This window comes from Siniperca chuatsi, linkage group LG10 (assembly GCF_020085105.1).
Source record: "Siniperca chuatsi isolate FFG_IHB_CAS linkage group LG10, ASM2008510v1, whole genome shotgun sequence".
Taxonomy (NCBI): domain Eukaryota; kingdom Metazoa; phylum Chordata; class Actinopteri; order Centrarchiformes; family Sinipercidae; genus Siniperca; species Siniperca chuatsi.
The window spans coordinates 2,542,330-2,562,003 of NC_058051.1; the positions used below are offsets into that span (position 1 = coordinate 2,542,330).

The 19,674-nt window shown below is 40.8% G+C and overlaps 2 protein-coding genes and 1 long non-coding RNA gene across 3 annotated transcripts in view; 1 reads left to right on the forward strand and 2 right to left on the reverse strand.

Annotated features, from left to right (window-relative positions):
- Nucleotides 1–718: 718 nt before the first annotated feature.
- gata5 (GATA binding protein 5) lies at nt 719–9,747 on the reverse strand. The gene is made up of 7 exons (XM_044211033.1): nt 9,472–9,747; nt 8,241–8,930; nt 5,778–5,947; nt 3,479–3,607; nt 3,084–3,168; nt 2,756–2,880; nt 719–2,067 (listed from the first exon to the last, which is right to left on the reverse strand). The coding sequence occupies exons 2-7, from the start codon at nt 8,758–8,760 to the stop codon at nt 1,948–1,950; spliced, it is 1,149 nt and encodes a 382-aa protein (XP_044066968.1). The 5' UTR covers nt 8,761–8,930; nt 9,472–9,747; the 3' UTR covers nt 719–1,947.
- A 1-nt stretch (nt 9,748) lies between these two features.
- LOC122883010 overlaps nt 9,749–19,674 on the forward strand; it is an 80,826-nt gene continuing 70,900 nt past the window's right edge. The window contains exon 1 of the long non-coding RNA XR_006379523.1: nt 9,749–9,817. This is a non-coding gene — a long non-coding RNA (uncharacterized LOC122883010). The remainder of the gene's footprint in view (nt 9,818–19,674) is intronic.
- On the reverse strand, nt 11,453–18,819 carry LOC122883009 (protein SSUH2 homolog). Its single transcript, XM_044211034.1, has 12 exons — nt 18,655–18,819; nt 17,065–17,129; nt 16,812–16,896; nt 16,197–16,326; nt 15,628–15,688; nt 15,330–15,451; nt 13,444–13,506; nt 13,278–13,369; nt 13,089–13,181; nt 12,574–12,679; nt 12,370–12,477; nt 11,453–12,269 (listed from the first exon to the last, which is right to left on the reverse strand). Exons 1-12 carry the CDS (start codon nt 18,675–18,677, stop codon nt 12,126–12,128), a joined length of 1,092 nt encoding a protein of 363 aa, XP_044066969.1. The 5' UTR covers nt 18,678–18,819; the 3' UTR covers nt 11,453–12,125.

Here is a 19,674-nt window from a genome sequence, read left to right on the forward strand (position 1 = left end):
GAGCTTAAATCAGCGTATGCAAATATATCTTTGCGATATATACATGCAAATGCACGAACACACCTGCAGAAATGCCCAACAGACAATGCAGTGCAGGGATCAGAGAACACAAAATATAATGGTAAATGTTAGATGGTACGGCCATCAACGGAAGGGATTTTACTGTAAATAGAGTACAGGATGTGGAAAGAGAGAAATTTGTACTAGTTTAAATTACAGAATTTTTTCCCCATCATTTATGACTTCAGCAGTTACCAGGATGTACATGGAAAGCTCAACTAACTGCCCATCAACCCGAGTCACTTCGCCACATGTTGCAATTGAGTGTGTGTGAAAACTATTTAGAAGTCCAAATAGTTAGTAAAAAATAATGTATAAACAAACAGTTGAAATAGCTAAACGTAATGGACAAACAGTTGAAATAGTGGTCAAATTGCAAACCTGACCAAACGAATCTAAACAGTGAGTATTTAGTTGACTATAAAAATAACAATATCCACTTTTATCTAATTAATAGTATTCAATAACACGTTTGGGTGGTGCTGATGAAGGGGCACTTCATCTCAAAGGGATGTGGGGGTACCTTAGACAAAAAAAGGTTGGGAACCACTGATTTATGACACGAAAATCCATCTCTGAACACAAGGAGGGATGATCATCTCAAATACACTGACGATATGTGTGAGAGTCACTCAAAAACCAAACCCATTTTCATAAATCAAATAATAAAATGTGAATAAGTTTATTAACCTGAACAGATTCCAAAGAGCATCGAAAAAAAGAAAGGAAACAGAGAGAGAGAGAGAGAGAGAGTTCTTTAAAACATTATAACAATAAAATTCCCTTACATATTGACAAAATACAGACAATAAAATTTGATAATTATGTTTAGAATAATTTCACACTTTGTTTTTGAAATGAAAAATTGAGTCATTGCACTTTCATTAAAGTCAAATATTAAAAATGACATGACTTCTGATATGTTGTCATAATGTCAGAATCAAAATAGCTGGTCCTGATTTTCAAATGAATTGTACAAGATGCAGTTTATATGTGCTGTATCTTGTAAAAACAAATCACTCATATAATCTAAGCAGGCCGTACAGCACACCAGCCATTCTACAACAGTGAGCAGCGGGCTATAACTGGCTGGTTTTAGTGTCCACTATGACTTTTAACTGTCCTTATCTCAACATAAATAATGTGCCTATAAAAGTTAATCATCTACACATTGGTAATGAGACATGTTGAACAGCCATAAAAAGGGTATTTTCTGTCCATTTTCCGTTTTTCTTCCTGCGATGAGAATAATGCGTTGAAACTGTTCTTGAACACAGAAGGCAATGAGGGTGATACAGACAAACACCAGCGACAGCAACAGAAATGTAATGAAACTATCAGATATCAGCTTTAAAAAAGGGGGCTAGTGTATCCATGTCTTTTTACATTCCACTTGATTGTCTTTGCATTGGTGTATTTGGTGTAGTGTTAAAAATAGATTTCTTTTAGTAATAGGTAGTTCTCGTCGTCCCGCTGGGGAAATGTGGCTTGTTGGATGTGAGTTCAGGAGAGCCAGGGTCAGTGTTTAGTCCTGGTTCAGCTGTGTTCTCTGCTCTGGCTGAGCTGTCGAGTCGGTGTGCTGTGGATAATGTACAGTCATCCTTTTGTAAAACTGCAGTCCCTGTGCCCTTGGTAGGCTAAAGTATGGTCCAGGTGAGCTGAGTGTCGAGCCTGTCAGTTACAGAGCCAGTGGGCTACAGTATGTAATATGGCATCACATGTAGCCATCAGATACTGCAACCCAACCCAATGTAATGTTTATACAACATTGCTTCTCCACAGCTCCAGAGTCATGAGGAATAGTTGCAGGATGGAAAGATGGCCTCCATGACGAAGCAAGAGGGAGTTGTGTGGCGTCACTATGGCAGTCTTGTTGGTCGAGGTTGCTCACGCTTGAGACAGAGCGCACCAGGAGTTCTGTGAGGCCATGGAGGTCGGGGTAAAGGGATAATCCTCATATTTAATGTCCACGTGTCCCGATCCTATGCTGTCTAACTGAGAAGCCGTCTGCAGGGAGGAAAGAGAGATTTAAATTGAGCAAAAATAAATACAGGATCATTGACACCATGTTTAAAAAAAGGGCACTTTAAAAGGGCACTTTACTGATTTTCATCAAAGATTAGTCAAAGTCAAATTACTCATGAGGAGTACTACTCAGTCTGTGAAAACAGCTGTATAATGTCTTCTGTGGCTCTGGAGGGAGTTTTCTAAAGTTTGAGAAAATAACCCAGATGATGTCATCAAGGTTATCGTGAGTTAAGGCCCGGTCACGGCAGCAATTAAAATGTCAAACTTTTGCAGCAAAATCACTTAATTCCAATGATCAGCAGATTCACTCGCAGGGGTGAATCCAGGCAAAGTGTTACACTTTGGTGAACTCTGACAGGCGAATGTGTGCCGTTGACCAATAGCAAGCCATCTGGACATTGCTGACCATTGAGGGTACAGAGCCAGAGAGTCCAAAATGGAGGAAGCTATCGTAGCTTATTAGCTGCGTTGCACCATCTGCCTTTATTTAACCTCCTCTGTTGGAGTACAAACTGCTCCACAGAAGAGGCATGGTTTACAGATAGTTATGAGACAGCAGTCGACATCAGTTAGGCAAAAAAAAAAGAAGACATATTGTATAAATGCATAATTGCCACATACTGCACACAGTATATTTGTATGGCATTTGTATGGAAAGGAGGTTTACCTGAGCAGATGTGACAGTCTGTCCAGGGTAGGGTGAAGGGGCCATGCTGGGTTCGCTCTTAATGGTGGAGGCGTGTTCTGAGACTGAGAGGGAGGTTGGGGAGCTGGTGTCAGAGGTGGTGGATCCTAAAGAATCAACAGGACAGTCAAATGAGTTATTAGATTGAAAAATACCTGCTATCATGATAATATATTGAGATACTTTTTTATTCTAGCATGTCATGAGATTTGTAATAAATCAAAGTAAAATAGCGGATGCTGATTTAGTCATCCATCCCCTTCACTTAATACACTTGATTCATCCCTTTCTCTTTATCTGTTTGCCCCACCTGTGGATGTTTTATTCTTGGGCATCTTGGGTTTGCGCTTCCTGGTCTGAATGCTCTCTTTCTTCATGGCCAGAGGTCTGGGCACCTGTAGGGAGCAGAGCAACACACATTAGTTGAGCGTACCTCCCAGTCTCTGATACACCAGAGGCCACAGTGTCATGACAACCCACACAAGCTCCCCTCCCACACTGCCTCTCTGATAACAATGACCACAATGCCCTTGGAGAGGTTTTACACTGTGCAAATAATGAACTGCTCCCTACTGTAGCAGAAGGAGCTGTTTTACACACAGGTTAGTGGGGAAATGCGTGAGAAGACTGGGCTTGGATAGCAAGCAAATAGCAAATAAAGCGAAAGAGCAGCTTTGAAGAACTAGAGCCTTTGGTGTGACCTACCCCGTGCAGCTTCATGTAGAGGCCACAGGCGTTACACACAGGTTCTCCCTCAGCGTTGCGCCTCCACAGTGTGGTGGTGCTGGTGTGGCAGTTAGTGCAGCAAAGGCCGGCCCGACGAGATGTGGTCTGCTGCAGGTATAGAGGAGGGGGAAAAAATGACATTTGAATCAACAGCTTGACTTTTGTTGGCTGGAACCCAAATGAGAAATCTCAGTGCTGTCAGAAACAGGCTCACAACTCACATCTTTGTATCCCTGAACTATAGTTTGAGAAACTTGAGTTGAACTGTTCCCTTAACTTTTAGAATGAATTGCAGGATGTCAGTATGCGGTTTGGTACAACAATGATGAATCATCGCTCTGCATACCCATGTAAAACTTCTAATAACTCATTAGTTGGACAACCTTTAAAGACAACATAACAAATAATTCTTTCTTTCTTTCTCACACCGTGGTGTGACTATCAGCTTGGTTTTGCACGTGTGGAGCAAAAGCACCACACAACAGCAGAGAGTCACGTTGCTCTGGAGAGCCTCGTCTAAAAACGGCCCATCCAAGGGCAAGGTCGCTGCAGGACAAATAAAAACAGAGAAAACAGCCCAGTGGTGGAAGGAGATTGTTGGGCAACTCTCAGCCACAGCTGCTCTGGAGAGGCGAGTTCCTGGGAAATACACAGCTGTGAAGCCTTGACACGCGCGCTCACCACACCACCACAGAGCTTGTTCCATTTTCTAAATGATCACAAACAGGCTTTTACCTGCTATGTCCTCAGTGGTAGCGTATACCACATCTACAGAAGAAATAATACATGGAGAGGATTTTGCATTATTGATTCACTTTTGTAAATTTTTTTTAATCAATATGCAGTGGTGAAAGAATTTTGATCTTTTATTTAAGTCCAAATATACCACAATGTACTTGAGTATTAGAAATAAACATATTCTTAATGCAGATTGGCACCCTTCAGAGTGTTATATTATTACATGTATTTCATTACCATTACTGATGCATTATCATGTAAGCAGCATTTTAATGCTGTAGCTGATCAAAGTGGAGCTAATTTGATCTACTTCAAGTCGGGTAGTTTAGTCTATGATAGTGCTCAAACAATTAGTCAGTGGATTGATTATTTGATCGACAGAAAATCAATGGACAGTAAAAGAAATTTGATCTGAATAATAAAATGATGTTTAGCTGCTTGAGTTTCAGGGTGCGGGTATCGTTCATGCTGGCTCACTGTCAGACTGTCTGACTAACTGGGACACTTGAATAGAACAGAGCCATAGTTAATGTCAGTAATATGTGCTTTTCCTATTGTGACAAGTCAAAATGTCTGCACTGAAAAAGACTCGTTTGGATAATCAATGAATTGTTGAATTTATCAAGTAAAAATATCAAACATTCTCTAGTTCCAATCTGAAGTTAACTTTGGACTCTAGGAACCTGGACCTATTTCACTTCTTCTTTTGTCATTTTATAGAAACTATTAATCGATTAGTCAGAAAATAATCAAAAGATAGCTGCAGGCTCAGTCTGTACAATGGATCATATGCATTATTATATACAATCTTAATCTGCAATGTAACTAGAAACTATAGCTGTCAAGTGGAGTAAAGTAAGTTTTATTGGACCAATAATAACTTATTTTCTTTGACCGGAAACTATTTGCTATGATGCGCACTTTGATATTTATGTCACCCCTAAAAATGCATGCATTTCAAATAACTAGAACTCTACAATGATTTGTTTCCTTCACCTCTGCAGTGATGGAAGTATTGGCATCCTTTACTCAAGTCAAAGTAGCAATACCACAATGTAAATACTCTGAGTAAAAGCTGCATTCAAAATGTTACTTTTTTAAAATGACAGAAGTGCCAAAATGTACTTAACGAATCATAAGTAAAAGTAGCCTTTATATAGAATGGCTCCTTTAAAGTGTTATATTATTACATTATTTGATTTTTTTTTAATTGACGCATTAAGAAGCAGCATTTGAATGTTGTAGGTGATTGGGACGGCGCTAATTGTAATATTGTTGGGTAGTTTATATGAATGTGTCATATTTCATTAACTGATCAGGTGTTCAAAAATCGTAACCTGCAGAGTAACGTGTATCTGTTGCTGAGTGATAAATGTAAAAACACACAGTTTCCCTCTGAAATGCGACGCAGCAGAAGCAGGCCTACAGAGTCACCGAATGCAAACTGAAGCAACATACAACCGCACTTGAGTAAATGCGCTTATAGCCGACTGTGTGTTATGTGTGTGTGCGTAGTCAGCGCGGTCTGTCTGTGGCTTACCAGCCGCTTCTGCGGTTTGATGAGCGGCCTGTTGATGCCGTTCATCTTGTGGTAAAGGCCGCAGGCGTTGCACAGGTAGTGCCCGGTGCCGTCCCTGCGCCACAGCGGCGTGGACACGGAGCCGCAGTTGACGCACTCCCTGCCCTCCGTGCACATCTCGTCCATCAGCTCTGAACACCGGGGAGAGACATATATTAGCGTGAATCCACGTTGTATACGACATCACCAGCGACACCGTTCAGATAAATCGGCCATAGGCTACAGTTAAAAATAGGCTATAATTTATTTGTCTATTATTTATATCTCACTTACCTTCGAAAATAATCTGAGAGATTTTAAGTGTTTGTGGTACTCAGTAATGTTCAACTGCATTTTATGGTATATCACTGCAACCCTCTATCCAGCTAGCGCAATCTGTGAATTATTTATAATAATATATAATTATCAACCTTTTATTAATGACCGGGTAGCCTATAATATTCCTTTAATATTTCTAAAAGTGTACTCCTGACCTGATCAAACCTTTTTAACCATCTCCCTCCCTTTATAACTTAGTTGTTTCTCCTGTGACAAGCTGCTGCTTTTTAAGAGAGAACAGTTGGATGTAAACTCATAATCTGGAATAAACAGCATTCCTGTTTACGACAGAACTTTTAAAGCCACGGGGGCAGGGATGGGGGCTCTGGTTACGGGCCAATGCATGATGAATAGCCGGAGGAGGAATTTAAACCCCCTCCATTCCCTGTGCAGAAGAGAGATCAAACCCCCCGAATGAATCAACGGGGAGACAGACTGATGGAAGAATCTGTTTGGGGGGGTTATCAGCCTGACGGATCCAGGGGTCCCCTCCATCCATCACAGCTCTGACACACGACGGACTCCTGGCATTAATTGCCTAAATTCCTAATCCCTCACTTTAGGGCGCGCGCGGGAGCGCGACAGAGCCCCGGGGCCCCCGGGGCCCCCGGGGCCGCCGTGCTTTCTGTGAACTTGTGAGTGTGCTCTCATCGCTGCAGAACACAATAAAGGCTGAGCTGGTGGTTTGGGACAGCCAGAACGAAAAAAACTGCCTAACCATTAAGCTCACGTTGAACTGAAGAGTCACAGTTTCAGACTGCAAACTCACTATAAATCACCACAGCTATGTTCTATATAGGAAGGCATATCAGAATTATATTATAATGAACATAAATACTGAAGTGATACCATGCAAACATAAAAAAAATAATAAAGTGATGGACTCGTATCACTGAGCACCGTAAGTGTCGCTGTTAGGCCCGTACACATTGTTTGGTGTGACAGTCCTCCTAAACCAACAAGAGACAAAATGAGATTGGAATCAAGATTCTGAGAGGTGCGAAACAGTCTACAGGCCTCTTAGCAAATACCTGAAGCACCAGATCTATGTCTGCCTGAAACCCTTCTGTCACCAACTTCAAACGCTCGTGTCCCTCGCTTTCTAAATCAGCGCCGCAGGCTGCAGGTAGAGAGCTCCGGGCTGTCGGGTGGAGGCGATAACGGCTCTGGCTGTTGTGTCGATGGCTCTTTGCAGTGAGCTTTTGTCTCCGTGTGTATTGAACTCTGGACTGTTACTCGGGGATTAAATTAACTTTTTAATTGATTGTTCTTAGCGACCCTCTCTTCTGAAGAATGTGTATTGTCTAAATGTAATGTAGGATTGTTTAGGAGGCTTTGATTGAATCTCGTCCTCCCGACCCCATGACACAGCTATTACTGTTATAGGCCTCTTTGTCACCTCCCATAATAAATAACAGCCACAGCCTCATATAACCTGGCCTTTACAGTCCTTGATAAAAGACATCTTATAGATCCAGCCACTGAAATGTTGAAGGGAGAGTGCCGAAATGACGACACAATACAAAAGAATATCAGGATCTTCTTAAATAGGCTTGCTTTTAGTTTGCTATAAGAATAACAAAGTCACATCAAGGCAAATAATGTCCAGACATTTGAATTCAGCTTCAATATTAATGCAGAGTGACTGCAATTTTGAGATTGAAAAATGAAACGGCTCTAATTGATGGTAAAATATGAACGAAGAAAATCGTTATGAGTGTTGGATTTACAGTGTTCTGAGATGAAGGCCTGCAGGTGAGGGCATGGGTGCTACTAACCCGAGTCCAAATGTGAGTTTTCACTTGTTAAGTCGCTGGAAATCATTCGAACCAGAGCACTGATCAAACAAACATCCCCACAGTTCGTTTTTAGGAGAGTTTAATATGAAACCAGCGAGCTTTCATGACCAAATCAGCTGATGGGGATGTATTTAGCACTCTGGTCACGGCCAAAATAATATTTGCAGTGATAAAAAAGCTCCACTTTTCCTTCTGATATGTGCTTCTTTCTTTTCAAAATTATGAGGATGATGAATCATTTCAGGGTTGACTTCAAGAATCGAAATTCACTTTATGAGTAGAGGTCAGGTTTGGGGCCTGTGCTTACCCAGACTGGACCTTCTCCCAGACAGTCCTCCATGCCGTCCCTGCAGACTGATCACTCCGCTCTCGAAGGGTCCCGGCGTCCAGGAGGACGTTGCCATCTCCGGGCTCATGTACGCATAGGGGCTGGAATAGGAGCCTCCGACCGAGCGCACCAGAGCGCCTCCGTACTGATCCGCCCGGGCGCCGTTTCCGAGAACCAGCGGGCTCTGGTAGGTCGCGTCCCGGCCGGTGTTGCTGCTGACGGGCGGGCTGTGCGAGTAGGAGAAGCCGTGCGGAGGGTGAGGGCTGCTGGGCGTGAAGGAGGAGCCGTCCGTGCCGGTCTGGGGCCAGCCGTGGTGCCCGCCGAGGCCGTGAGACTGGTGGGACGAGTCGCAGGTCTGCAGATAGGGCAGGGTGGGCAGCATGGCTGGGACTCTGGTGGTGGGGACGTAGACCGGAGAGCTGGCCGAGGGGTGGATGTAATTCCCGGTGTCATGCGAGTAAGGGGATTGGTTGGAGGACAAGGCCAGGCTTTGATACATTTTCACAACTTTTACGTCCCGTCCGGAGGATGGAGACTACAGGGCCGGTGTGTTAGGCTGCTCTCAGTCCTGTGCAGGTGAGACTGTCCGCGGAAAGGCTCTCCCACCCTCTCCCGGAGGATTTCCCTGTGCCTTTTGAACTTAATGAAATTCTTGTGGAGATTCCCGTCCTGTGAAAGAAATAATTGGAGAGATATTTCATAAACGTGGCAGCAACAGAAAAGACTTTAGCCCTCCAGGTCTGGCAAAGTTTCAAGGCATCTGACTTGTAATCTTCATCGTCATATAAGCAAGTTTTATTGTGTTAAAATCCCCCCAAATAATCGTTCACGTCATCGTTATGAGTTCAAACTAATGATGTCTTACAGGCATGCATGAAACAAGAGCTGCAATCATTCAGTGTCATCAGTCATATTTCACCTGTATCGTTCTGATTGATATGAAATGGATTAAAATGACATTAACGATGGCTGATATCTGACCACGCAGATAGAGGCGACTATCAGCGAGCCCAGATATCCTGCTTCTGCGCTCTGCCTCATTAAATCATAACCATAACGGAAACCAAATCAAACAACACAACAGATAGCGAGCCCCATTCCATGTATTTTCTATCAATAGTGGCTCAAATCACATAAAACGTTGATAATAGCACTCGCTGCATAGGAGGAATAGCATTTCTTCCCAAGGGCTCTCAGTGCATTATCTCACCAGATAAGGACGGTCGGGTGATAAAGCAGTCCGGTCCTTCAGCCGTCCAAACCTCAGTGGAGGAGCGCAGCGGGCAAACTTTGTCACTCCGCACACACAGAGGCGACGAGGGAGCGTCTCCAAGTATCTCTTGTTTTACTGCTCAAAGTTGCGCGCACCGATCGGAGATAAATGAACCCAAAGTTGTTTTTGTGCTCCGGGACGGCTGCAGGATTCCTCTCCCCGCCGGTGTATCTGGAGATAGTTACTGTCGCTGATAATTGCTGATATGGGTGTGCTCCTATTCGCTCCTCAACTGGAAAATTTGTACGGGAGAAAAACACGTGACGCAGTCCGCTGCTCCGAGGTAGGCCTAGGTGGGGAGAGCGCAAAGGAGGGAGGGAGGGAGGGCGGTAGGGAGGGAGGGAAGGAGGACCCCTGGGTGTCGGAGAGAGGCTCCAAAGCTGAGGGTTGAGGGGTGCTAAAGTACCCGCTTTAACTGCACCTGTATTCACCTTCTGCTGGGTTTCACAGAGAGAAGGGACACACTGGACACAGCCAGGCTCGATGAAGGATAAACCCAACAAACCTCAGGAGGGTCGTTTCTATACTTCTATAATTGTTTTATGCATGAAATTACTTTCATGTAGGGGATTGCCTTTAGGCTACAGACATCATTGTGTGCAATGTTAATTTATGGTATTTATAGGGGGGATTTTAATGGTGCGCGAAATACTTTTCTGGTGGTTGTATGATGATCTATGTTTAAATTCACAACATTATTAAACACGTTAGGATATTATTATATTAGTTTCAATTCTAACCGGAAGCTCAAAGTGGGCCTAGACAGTTTTAAGCACACCTAACGCCTTCATTTGAGATGTAAACACACACACTGCAGTGAAACGTCGGCCCAGGTGACTTCAGGTTGTGACGGGCTGCTCAAAGGAGCCCGAGGAAATCATTTAGCACCACAGGAAGCGATTCTAGCTTTGGTAATGGGCACTGACGCTAAAAGAAATTACATTAAAATAGGACTAAGATGTGTTTTATTTTGCCACAGCCAAGGAAATAATCGTTCACAGCAAAAGATCATTTTGTGATAATCGTTGCTGCCAAATATAACTAGTGTTCGGCCATCAAAAAGCCCCTCACTAGAGGATTTGGCAGGCCCTGTTTCTCCCCCACGGTCAGGCTCAAAAACACAATTTAGACCTTCATGTGGAGAAATAACATTTACGGAAAATATATGAAAAATCCGAATAATTAAGACATTTTAAAGACCAGTTTAAATATTATGAAATCTGAAAATCTATTGTTGTTAATTATTCTCAACGTTTGTCAGAAAGGGTCCGACGAGAAATAAAGAAAACAATCAGACATTTCCAAGCCTGTCTTTAAAACGAGTTTCCAGTGTTTGCGCCGCAGCTGGAGCCTCATCAGGCTCATTTTCGATTTCAAAAAATAAAAGCAAATCTGGTTAAAAATATGCGAACGTGACATCGTGAAAAACAACACGTGATGCTCCTTAAAAAAGCTGTCGGTCATGTTAAATTGTATTTAGGGCCGGCGACAGCGCGAGACATGTCCCTGGAAATATCAGTCAGTGATTGTCCGGACAGCCTGACTTTGCTTTGATTTATCTTGTATTCAGAAACGCTTGTAGATGACTCTCGAGCCTTTTAACAGACTAACAACATTACTGACTGACACTGTAAATGTCTCTCGTCTCGAGTCTGTTCGGTAATCCTTCCGTCAGTTGTCCACATCCGTCCATCTCCGGAGGGCGAGCGGAGTCTGTCTGTCTGCTTCCCGTCCTCTTCCAGTGGCTTCTCCCCACGCATCTAGTGCTGCCTGCAGACATTCACTTATCATCTGTAGCATTTCAAATATTATGCAGTCATTTCACAGCTGACAATCCTTTCGCGGCCGATAATGCAGGCCTTGTTAGTTTATTTTCAAATCTGACACAGCCAAACTGCAAAAACAGAAACGTGTGGAATCATTTTTTAAACCTTTATTTAGAAACGATTTAGAGATCTGTTTCCGTTCAATTTTTCTACCATTTAAATTTATTTTATTTCTTGCATAAGTACGCCGTCTGAGCGCGTGAACTTTCTGATCCAACATGGCATATTCAAATCTATAATCTAATGTCAACAGATGAAAAGAAAAAGAAAAGCGTAGGCTTGTTGAGATATTTACGGGCCACGGAGTTACACACGCTGCAGCAGCCCAGCAAACATTTTCTCAAATAACAAGAATGCTTATCACTGCACAGGTAACTCCTGTGTTGAGATAAAATTAGGCTCCTTATCTTGGACCTCCACTCTAATCATAATTGGAACTTCATCACCCTCACATTCATAACCTCTGACCCAAAAACAGGTTTGGATTTGATCCCCAGCTAGAGCATGTTTAAGTGATTAAAGTGCAATAATGCCATGTAGCTGAATTACTTGAAGTTTAACAATTTATTTATATCATGGGAAGTGAAGCAATTTAATTTAGATAGATTCTAATTGTCCAAATCATAATAGATTGATTAGATAGAAAACATTTGCACAATTCAAGGTACATAACCGAGCGTATAACCAGAAACTTTTCATAAAACATGAAGTCATCTTTCAATGAAATCATTAAAATGCATAAATCCGGGCCCGGATGATGCTGAGTCACATCACTGTGCAGCAGCAGCAGGCAGCAGGATAGCCCTCAGCACTGACTCTGAGGTCACTCCCGTACACAAAGAACACATGTGACTCTCCCTTCCATTCGTAGGTTACCTTGGTAATAGGAACCAGGTCCACGGTTTGACGCTAGAGAGAGAGAAAGAGAGGAAAGAGGAAAGAGGAAAGTTGGTCAACAAGACAAACACATTCCACATAGGAATACAGACTCTGCAAAACCTCTGAATACCTGCTGTAAAATGCGTGAAGTTTGCAAATACTTGGCTTGGTGCTCCCTCAGGAGCCTTTCTGAGGCTTCTGCCACTGAAGGGTCCGGGAAGTTTGTGACCGGATGAACCTGCATCACACAAGAAAGTCAGCATCTCATTATCTGATTATGTTTTGTCGTTATACATTATTCTTTATTCTGCACGATTCTACTGATGGCTTTTACCATGTAGTTAGAGTCTGTAAACAACTCCTTTCCAGGCACATTGTACAGTTTGAACATCTGCAAACCACTGGATTGTTCAACAAGGTGTTCTTCTACGTCGTTAAGCCTGCAGAGGCATATAAATATATTTAGTATAACAAGGCGAGTTTATTTGTAGAGAACCTTTCCACAACAAGGCCGTTCAAAGTACTTTACACAAGACATAAAAATGCATCAAAGGAATAGTTGGACAATTTGGGAAATTAGCTTATTCGCTTTCTTGTCAAGACAAGATTCTTTTAAGACAAAATATAGGCATTAAGACAATACATATATAGCATACAATAAATGTATATAGATAAATGTATGTACTGTATTTAAAGTCATACATCATGTGATACAAACACACATTCATTTGACTAGACAAATAGTTGATTCACAGTCAAAAAAATAAATGCCTTTAGCTGCCAGTACTGACCAAAGGAAGGAAACATAGGGACATTTTAAAAACACAAAGCCAACAATGCTACACTGACCAGATCACAACGAGGTTGATGGAGACTATGACGTTTTGCTTGCCTGAGCAGACATCACATTCAACCTTACCTAGGCCGCAGCATTGCCAACAACTGTTAGGAAAAAAATTGTGTATAGGTCATTGTATTGAAAGATTTTTAGCATTGCATAATCTATTCAAAAATTTGATTAAAAAAACAAAAACTTGCTTGATTCTCCCGCGTCCGCTACAGCAGAAGCACAACTGCCTGTTTTGATAGTAATAGTTGTAACCAATCCCACCACATCCATTGCATGTTTTCTGAAAGACATATGACAATAAGGAATGCCTGGCAACCTGTGTGTGAATTGTCAAAGCCTGTGATGGTTACTTACCGTACCATCTCCAAAACATGTAGTGCAGGTTATTCTCCCTCTGGCAGAACAGGAAATGCATTTCTGTTGATCAAAAAAAAAAAAAACCTCTGTTAAAGGCAGTGAAATGTTGACACTCAAACAGAATAACTGAATCCACTGAGGCCCTGTTTACACGTGGCATTAATATGCGTCTTGGGTGACAACTTGTGATCTCACTTCCCCGCTCTATATGCAAATAAACACATACATCATTTCCGTTTGCATAGACCAAATGCATTGTTGTTTTTAACCTGAATTTGATTAATTTACTGTTAATAAGACCACAAATGAGATAAGCATTAGGTTGGAAAAACGATAGATGCCGGAGCGGAGTGTTTCTGGGGTCCGGGCCAACTTTATAACTTGTACAAAAACACAACTTTCTAACTTTATTCACTGATTTTGGATCATATTTTATAGAGAAAATATTTTCTGGTTTTCCCTCTGATGTCCTCTGTCTGCTCTGCCTTAACTCTCTGTGATTCATAGAGTTTCCTGATGGACAAATAGCTTTACTTGTTGCTAAAGTAACTGCTAACTGCAGCTAACTAAAAGCTCCTGAGCTAGCGTGTAAGGACCGCTAGCTGCATCTAGCTAACGGCAGCTACAGTTAGCAGCCATTAGCTAAATTAGTTAGATCACCTAAAGTTGAGGCAGAGCGGCCGGAGGACATGTCTGTTGTTGCGGCTTCTTCTTCTTGTTTCACACTTTAATATGACACCGTTGGTGTGCAAATGAGTACGTACTTCCTCTTACGCAAAGGACATCAGTTGAGTAGGCTCAGGACACATTAACGTACACACTGCTAAAAGCATGTGGCCATATGTGGCCCAGAACGCATCCAAATGTGGTCTGAGTGATCCGATCTCAATGCGTCTTTTGTACATTCAGACCTGTACTTAGAGCTGTCCACTTGTGATCGGATCACCCAAGACGCATGTTAATGCCAGGTGTAAACAGGGCCTGAGTGACGGTGAAGCAGCCTAAAGTCTAGTTATTTCAAACTCTAAAATGTATTAGAAATTAATGGAAATGACTACAGATTACATCAGTTTGTATTTAGCTAAAATAAAATAAAATAAAAAATGTTTTTTAGATGATACACTTAGCTTAGTTTAGCTTAGCATAACAATGGAAACAGGGGGAAACAGCTAACCTGGATCTGTCAACAAAGGTAACAAAACCAGCCTACCAACACCTGTAAAGCTCACAATTAACATATTGTATCCCATTTGTTTAATGTGTATAAAAACCAAGTGTAGGAGAGTAAAAACTACAAGATGTGGCTTTATGGATGGTATGTGATGCACTACTTCTTTGCCTGGAGCAGTAACTTCCAGAAATCTCTGCTAGTTGCCTGGCAACCTCACAGTCACTTAAGGGACACTTGAAGGGCTCCCTGTAAAACAGCAACTTGTCATTTTTACACTTTGGTTTTTGTATGGATTAAAAAAACAAGATATAAATTGTTAATTAGTGACGTTTAGAGGTATTGGTAGGCCAATTTCTTTTAACCTTTCTAGCTGTTTCCTTCTTTTTCCAGTCTTTATGCTAAGCTAAGCTAACCGGCTGCTGACTAAAGCCATATGTTGAACACAAAGACACGAGAGTGGCATTTATATTCTCATGTAACTCGGCAAGAAAGCAAATAAGCGTATTTCCCAAGATGTTGAACTATTGCTTTAAAGTATAACATATTTTAGTTCACTTCCCTGCTTATAATTCAAGCAGTCAGTCATATTTGTTCTTGAGCTCGCTACTTAACGCAATAAATATTATTGCGCACTTATGTATCATATATATTATGTAATGTTTTCCCCATTGAAAGTTCAAAAAGACCCCTGAAGCATGGTTAGATCCAGTACCTTCACAGATGATGTGTGTGGAATCTCAATGATTTGTTTTCCATCCTGAAAAAAGAAGGGGGCATGAACTGGAATCTCCCATGGACTGGGTGGGGTTTGTCCACTGGTGTCCATTTTCTCACCTGACATAAATACACTGTATTGTTATACCTAATATGTGAAGATACAGTAGATGCATTGTCTTTAATGTTTTAGTCTTATTAAAAGTACAAATGAGTTTAAAATCTGAGCATCTGAGGTCATGTGGCTTTTTCTTCTCTGCATCTCCTCATGTGCATGTTTGCAAACAGAGCTTTACCATAATACGGTCTTTGGCTCCACTCTGTAGTTCGTGTCTCAGTAAAAGTCTCCAGGCGATACTAAAGAGGGCAGAACATGAATGGAGCAAAGAGTGAGAACACAAATTGTAAGAGGCAAGAAGGGCCGATGCATTTGATTAGCTTATCTGTAAAGTGTTGTTTCAAAAAAATGTACAATACTAAAAAAAAAAAAAAAAAAAAAAATGATGGCAGCTTTTAAATCATTTGCCCTATATTTTCCACCTTAACTTTCTTAAGCGTTAGAAAAACTTTTCCCATTCTGTAAAACAATATCACACTTATATTCAGCCTGTTCCTCTTCATGAAGCATTAGTATATTTAGCAATATGATGCTTGACTGGAATCTCCACTACAATGAAAAGTCAGTGGCTTTAAATAATCCTTGGCTGCACAACATGAGTGTGTAAGACTGAGAGAGCCTTTGAGTGACTAAATCATAAATAAAACATGCAGTTCCAGATCTGTAGTTGCTGTGTTTTAAATATACTAAATGATTGATGGACTCTTCATCTTCATTAATGCCATGACGTGTCAGTCTCTGTCTTACCCTGTATGTATCAAAGGCCTCCATGTTGGTGATCACGCCCTCCTCTGCTGGCTTTGTGCTGTAGCAGCGTTTATTTGATGCATACTTGATGAAGGCTTGTTGAGCGTCATCCTTGCTGAGAGATGGGATGCTGTGAAACAACAGCTCAAGTAAGTGCACACTTACAAAGAATGCCATTTTGACCCATTATAACACAACCAAGTGTATGAAATAGTGCACAAGACATTCAGAATATTTTTATTTGATTAAAAAAAAACAGCCATGTAAAACCCAAAAGTTGTTTATGTTGCTGGTGAGGATGGTTGGAACATGTGAGTGACTCATCTGCATAACAGATACTTTGTTCTTGGCTTTATTTTTATTTATGTATTCATTTTATTCATATTGTTGTTGTTATTATTATCATGTGACCAAGGTTTTATGTTGTTACCAAACTTCAATAAACTTAAAACATGATTTGGGGTTCAATGAAGAGAACAAGAACAAGCATAAACACATACAGTAAGCATACAACCTTGAGAGGCTCTATACATATTCATAACCACAAATGTCATGGGAAATTATTTTAGATTTGATGTGACTGGAATGGTGTGCAAAATATATTTGGAGCCTTACTCCCAGTTTGGACATGATGGTTGAATTTCAGGTTGGGGATGTTGGTCAGACAACATAGGAGGGTGAAGGAATCCAAGGAATCCACCTGCAACAGGTTTAGTGATGATTTACACAAAGTCACTAAATGTCACACAACAAGGAATCATTCACGGCTGTGCAGTGGAATCATAATATCCATGTTTTATCAATACAAATATGAGTCTCAGCAGCTGTATGGGCAGCCTGTCCTTAAGAGTCAAGCTGTTTACTGTACCTTCACCCTCTGTTAGCATCTTCTCATAGCCAGGTACACTGTGGAATACTGATGGTGGACGAACGCTGGGAACGTCATGAAAATGAAACAGCAATTAGTGTGTGTTGTGTGTGTGTGTGTGTGTGTGTACTCAGTTTATAAGATGCTTTAAAAACGTAGAAAATCATATTAGCAGGTTTATTTAAATTTAGATTAGTTGATCTCAAACCTGTGGAACCTTAAAGTGTAAATTAATCATTAAATTGTGAAAGAATTTAAGAAATAATTAAAATTCAAGTAATTGTTATGAAATGTAATTTCATCATTTTTATTCTCATAATAATAGTCATTTTCATTCCAAAATGCCCAAATTCCAAAAAGTCTGTTTTTATTTCAGAATGACATTTCCCCCAATGACTCTTTTATTTGGCCACATGTCACTTTTCATTTCATAACTTCACCATTCACCGCTCCCTCACCTTTCAGCCAATCACATGCCCTTAGCCTCTAGTAGCAACTTTACCAATTGCCAGCCAGCTAATTAGCTCCTGTTGGCTAGAGTGACCACAGAAAAATGCTCTTTGTCTTTTTCTGTCTTCACAGAGTTGAGTGTTTGTCTTTGAAAAAGATGTAAAAGAATGAAATCCTTGCCGTGGCAACCCTGAATTAACCAGCTAACCGCTGCCATTAACACTGGCTCTTCAGTTTGACGCTGCAGAAGAATCCAAGCTCACAAGTCAATCTAGCTAGTTACCAGCTAGGTAGGTAGCATGTGTAGCCTTGTTAAGCTAAATAAAAGCAGATGTTTATTACTGTGTCTGTACTGTGCAGCTAGCTAGTTGGTTGATTCAGAATTACTTAGACATTATTGTTGCTCTAGCTAACTGGAGCTAACTGGCTAAATTTGGTAGCAGCTGTGAAGCTGGGGGCATGTGATTGGCTGAAAGGTGACAGGGCGGTGGCTGGTAAAAACTCCACTGTCATGAAAAGTGACATTATGAAATAAAAGTGTCATAGGAAGAGATGCATTTGAAATGGGTATTATGAAATAAAAAAGAACGATAATATTATAAAAATACTGTAAGAATGATGTCTTAAATTATTTAACAATTTATTTGTTTACTTGTTTATATTTTACACAATTTATTAATGTATTTATTTTATAATGTCTGATTTATTTATTTAATATTGAAAACTTTAGAGCTCTATACAAACCTACCTAAAAACGTATAGGCCTATGGTAAGGTGACAAATCAAAACAGTTCTCAAACCTATCAGTTACATTCATATAGCTTTGAAATTAAATCATATTTTAATTTAATGATAAATTAATTATGAAGTATGTTTATGGCTAATAAAAAAAGTAAAGGTGCAGGAGTTAGTGTGAGATGATTTTCTCTCCCAGAACAAAGAATGTGCTACTTTTGAAGCATCAGTGACATTAACCCCCCCCTCCCCCCCAGTAATCTAAAGGACAACAGCACTTGTCCCGAAAGAAACCAAAGAATATCAAGTGACCACAAATGTGATAACTGACTATTTACAATACTCTTACAACATATGCAGTGCTAATAAGTTTGCTACAAACACAGCTATAGGTAACACACTCACCCATCTTGTGGTGGAGGGTCCATTATCACCCAGAAAAATCAAATGAAAGCACACTTCAGGATTTTCACACTGTGTGCCAGGTACAATCATGTCAGTTTCTTTATAGCAATTTGAAAAAACCCCCAGAAATTACAGGAAACCACAGTTCTCTTTTACAACTTCCCCTTCCTCCTCTCAGTGCACACAGTGGCCTGTTATTGACACTGTTTTGAAGAAATATCACTTGAAATACAGTACATTGGTTTCTGCCTAGTATTGAGAAGCGTGAAGTGTGTGAATAATATTAAGTAACTGAGCAGAGTAGGGCGGTGTAGTAAAGGAAATGCTGAAATTCCTAGATTGCCCAAGTTACATGCAATTTATCAATAAGAAGAGCACACGAGGAGCACCTAAATCTGCCACTGCTAATACATGAAATGTTATCCAATAATCAGCTTATTTATCATCTATCACATGTACATTTCATATAACACATGTAACATTTTATTTGAACCCCCCTTAGCACTTATAAGCAATATGTAACACTCTCCATGACAACTAAGCAAATTCCATCCGCCGATGAAGGCCACGAGATGTGCCTGAAAGCTCCGGAAGAAAGCTAGTCAGTGGACCTTAAATTAATCAAATCAAAATAAAAAAGAATTAATTATCTAAAGTAGGAAATTTATTTGGTCAGAGGTGCAAAAAAGTACACAGGAGCAGCACAAACATACACAAAGTAAAAAAATAGAGACAAACCAGAAATGGAACAATACCAGAAGAAGCTGCACATCATCATCATCCAGGGCCAGTGCTTGTCATGTATGTTACCTGCAGTAACCGCAAGTTTCTCCCAAACTACCCATCCTCGCTGAAGTTCAGTGTTTTCTTTGTCACACTGCTATTTCCGAGGTCAAGAGTGAACCTCAAGCTCAACATGTTCCAGATATAATGACATGTCATTACAAAATGGCTTTTTAACTAAAAGATGCACAAGTATTTGACCAAAAATAAAGGATTCAAACCATTAATAATCAAACG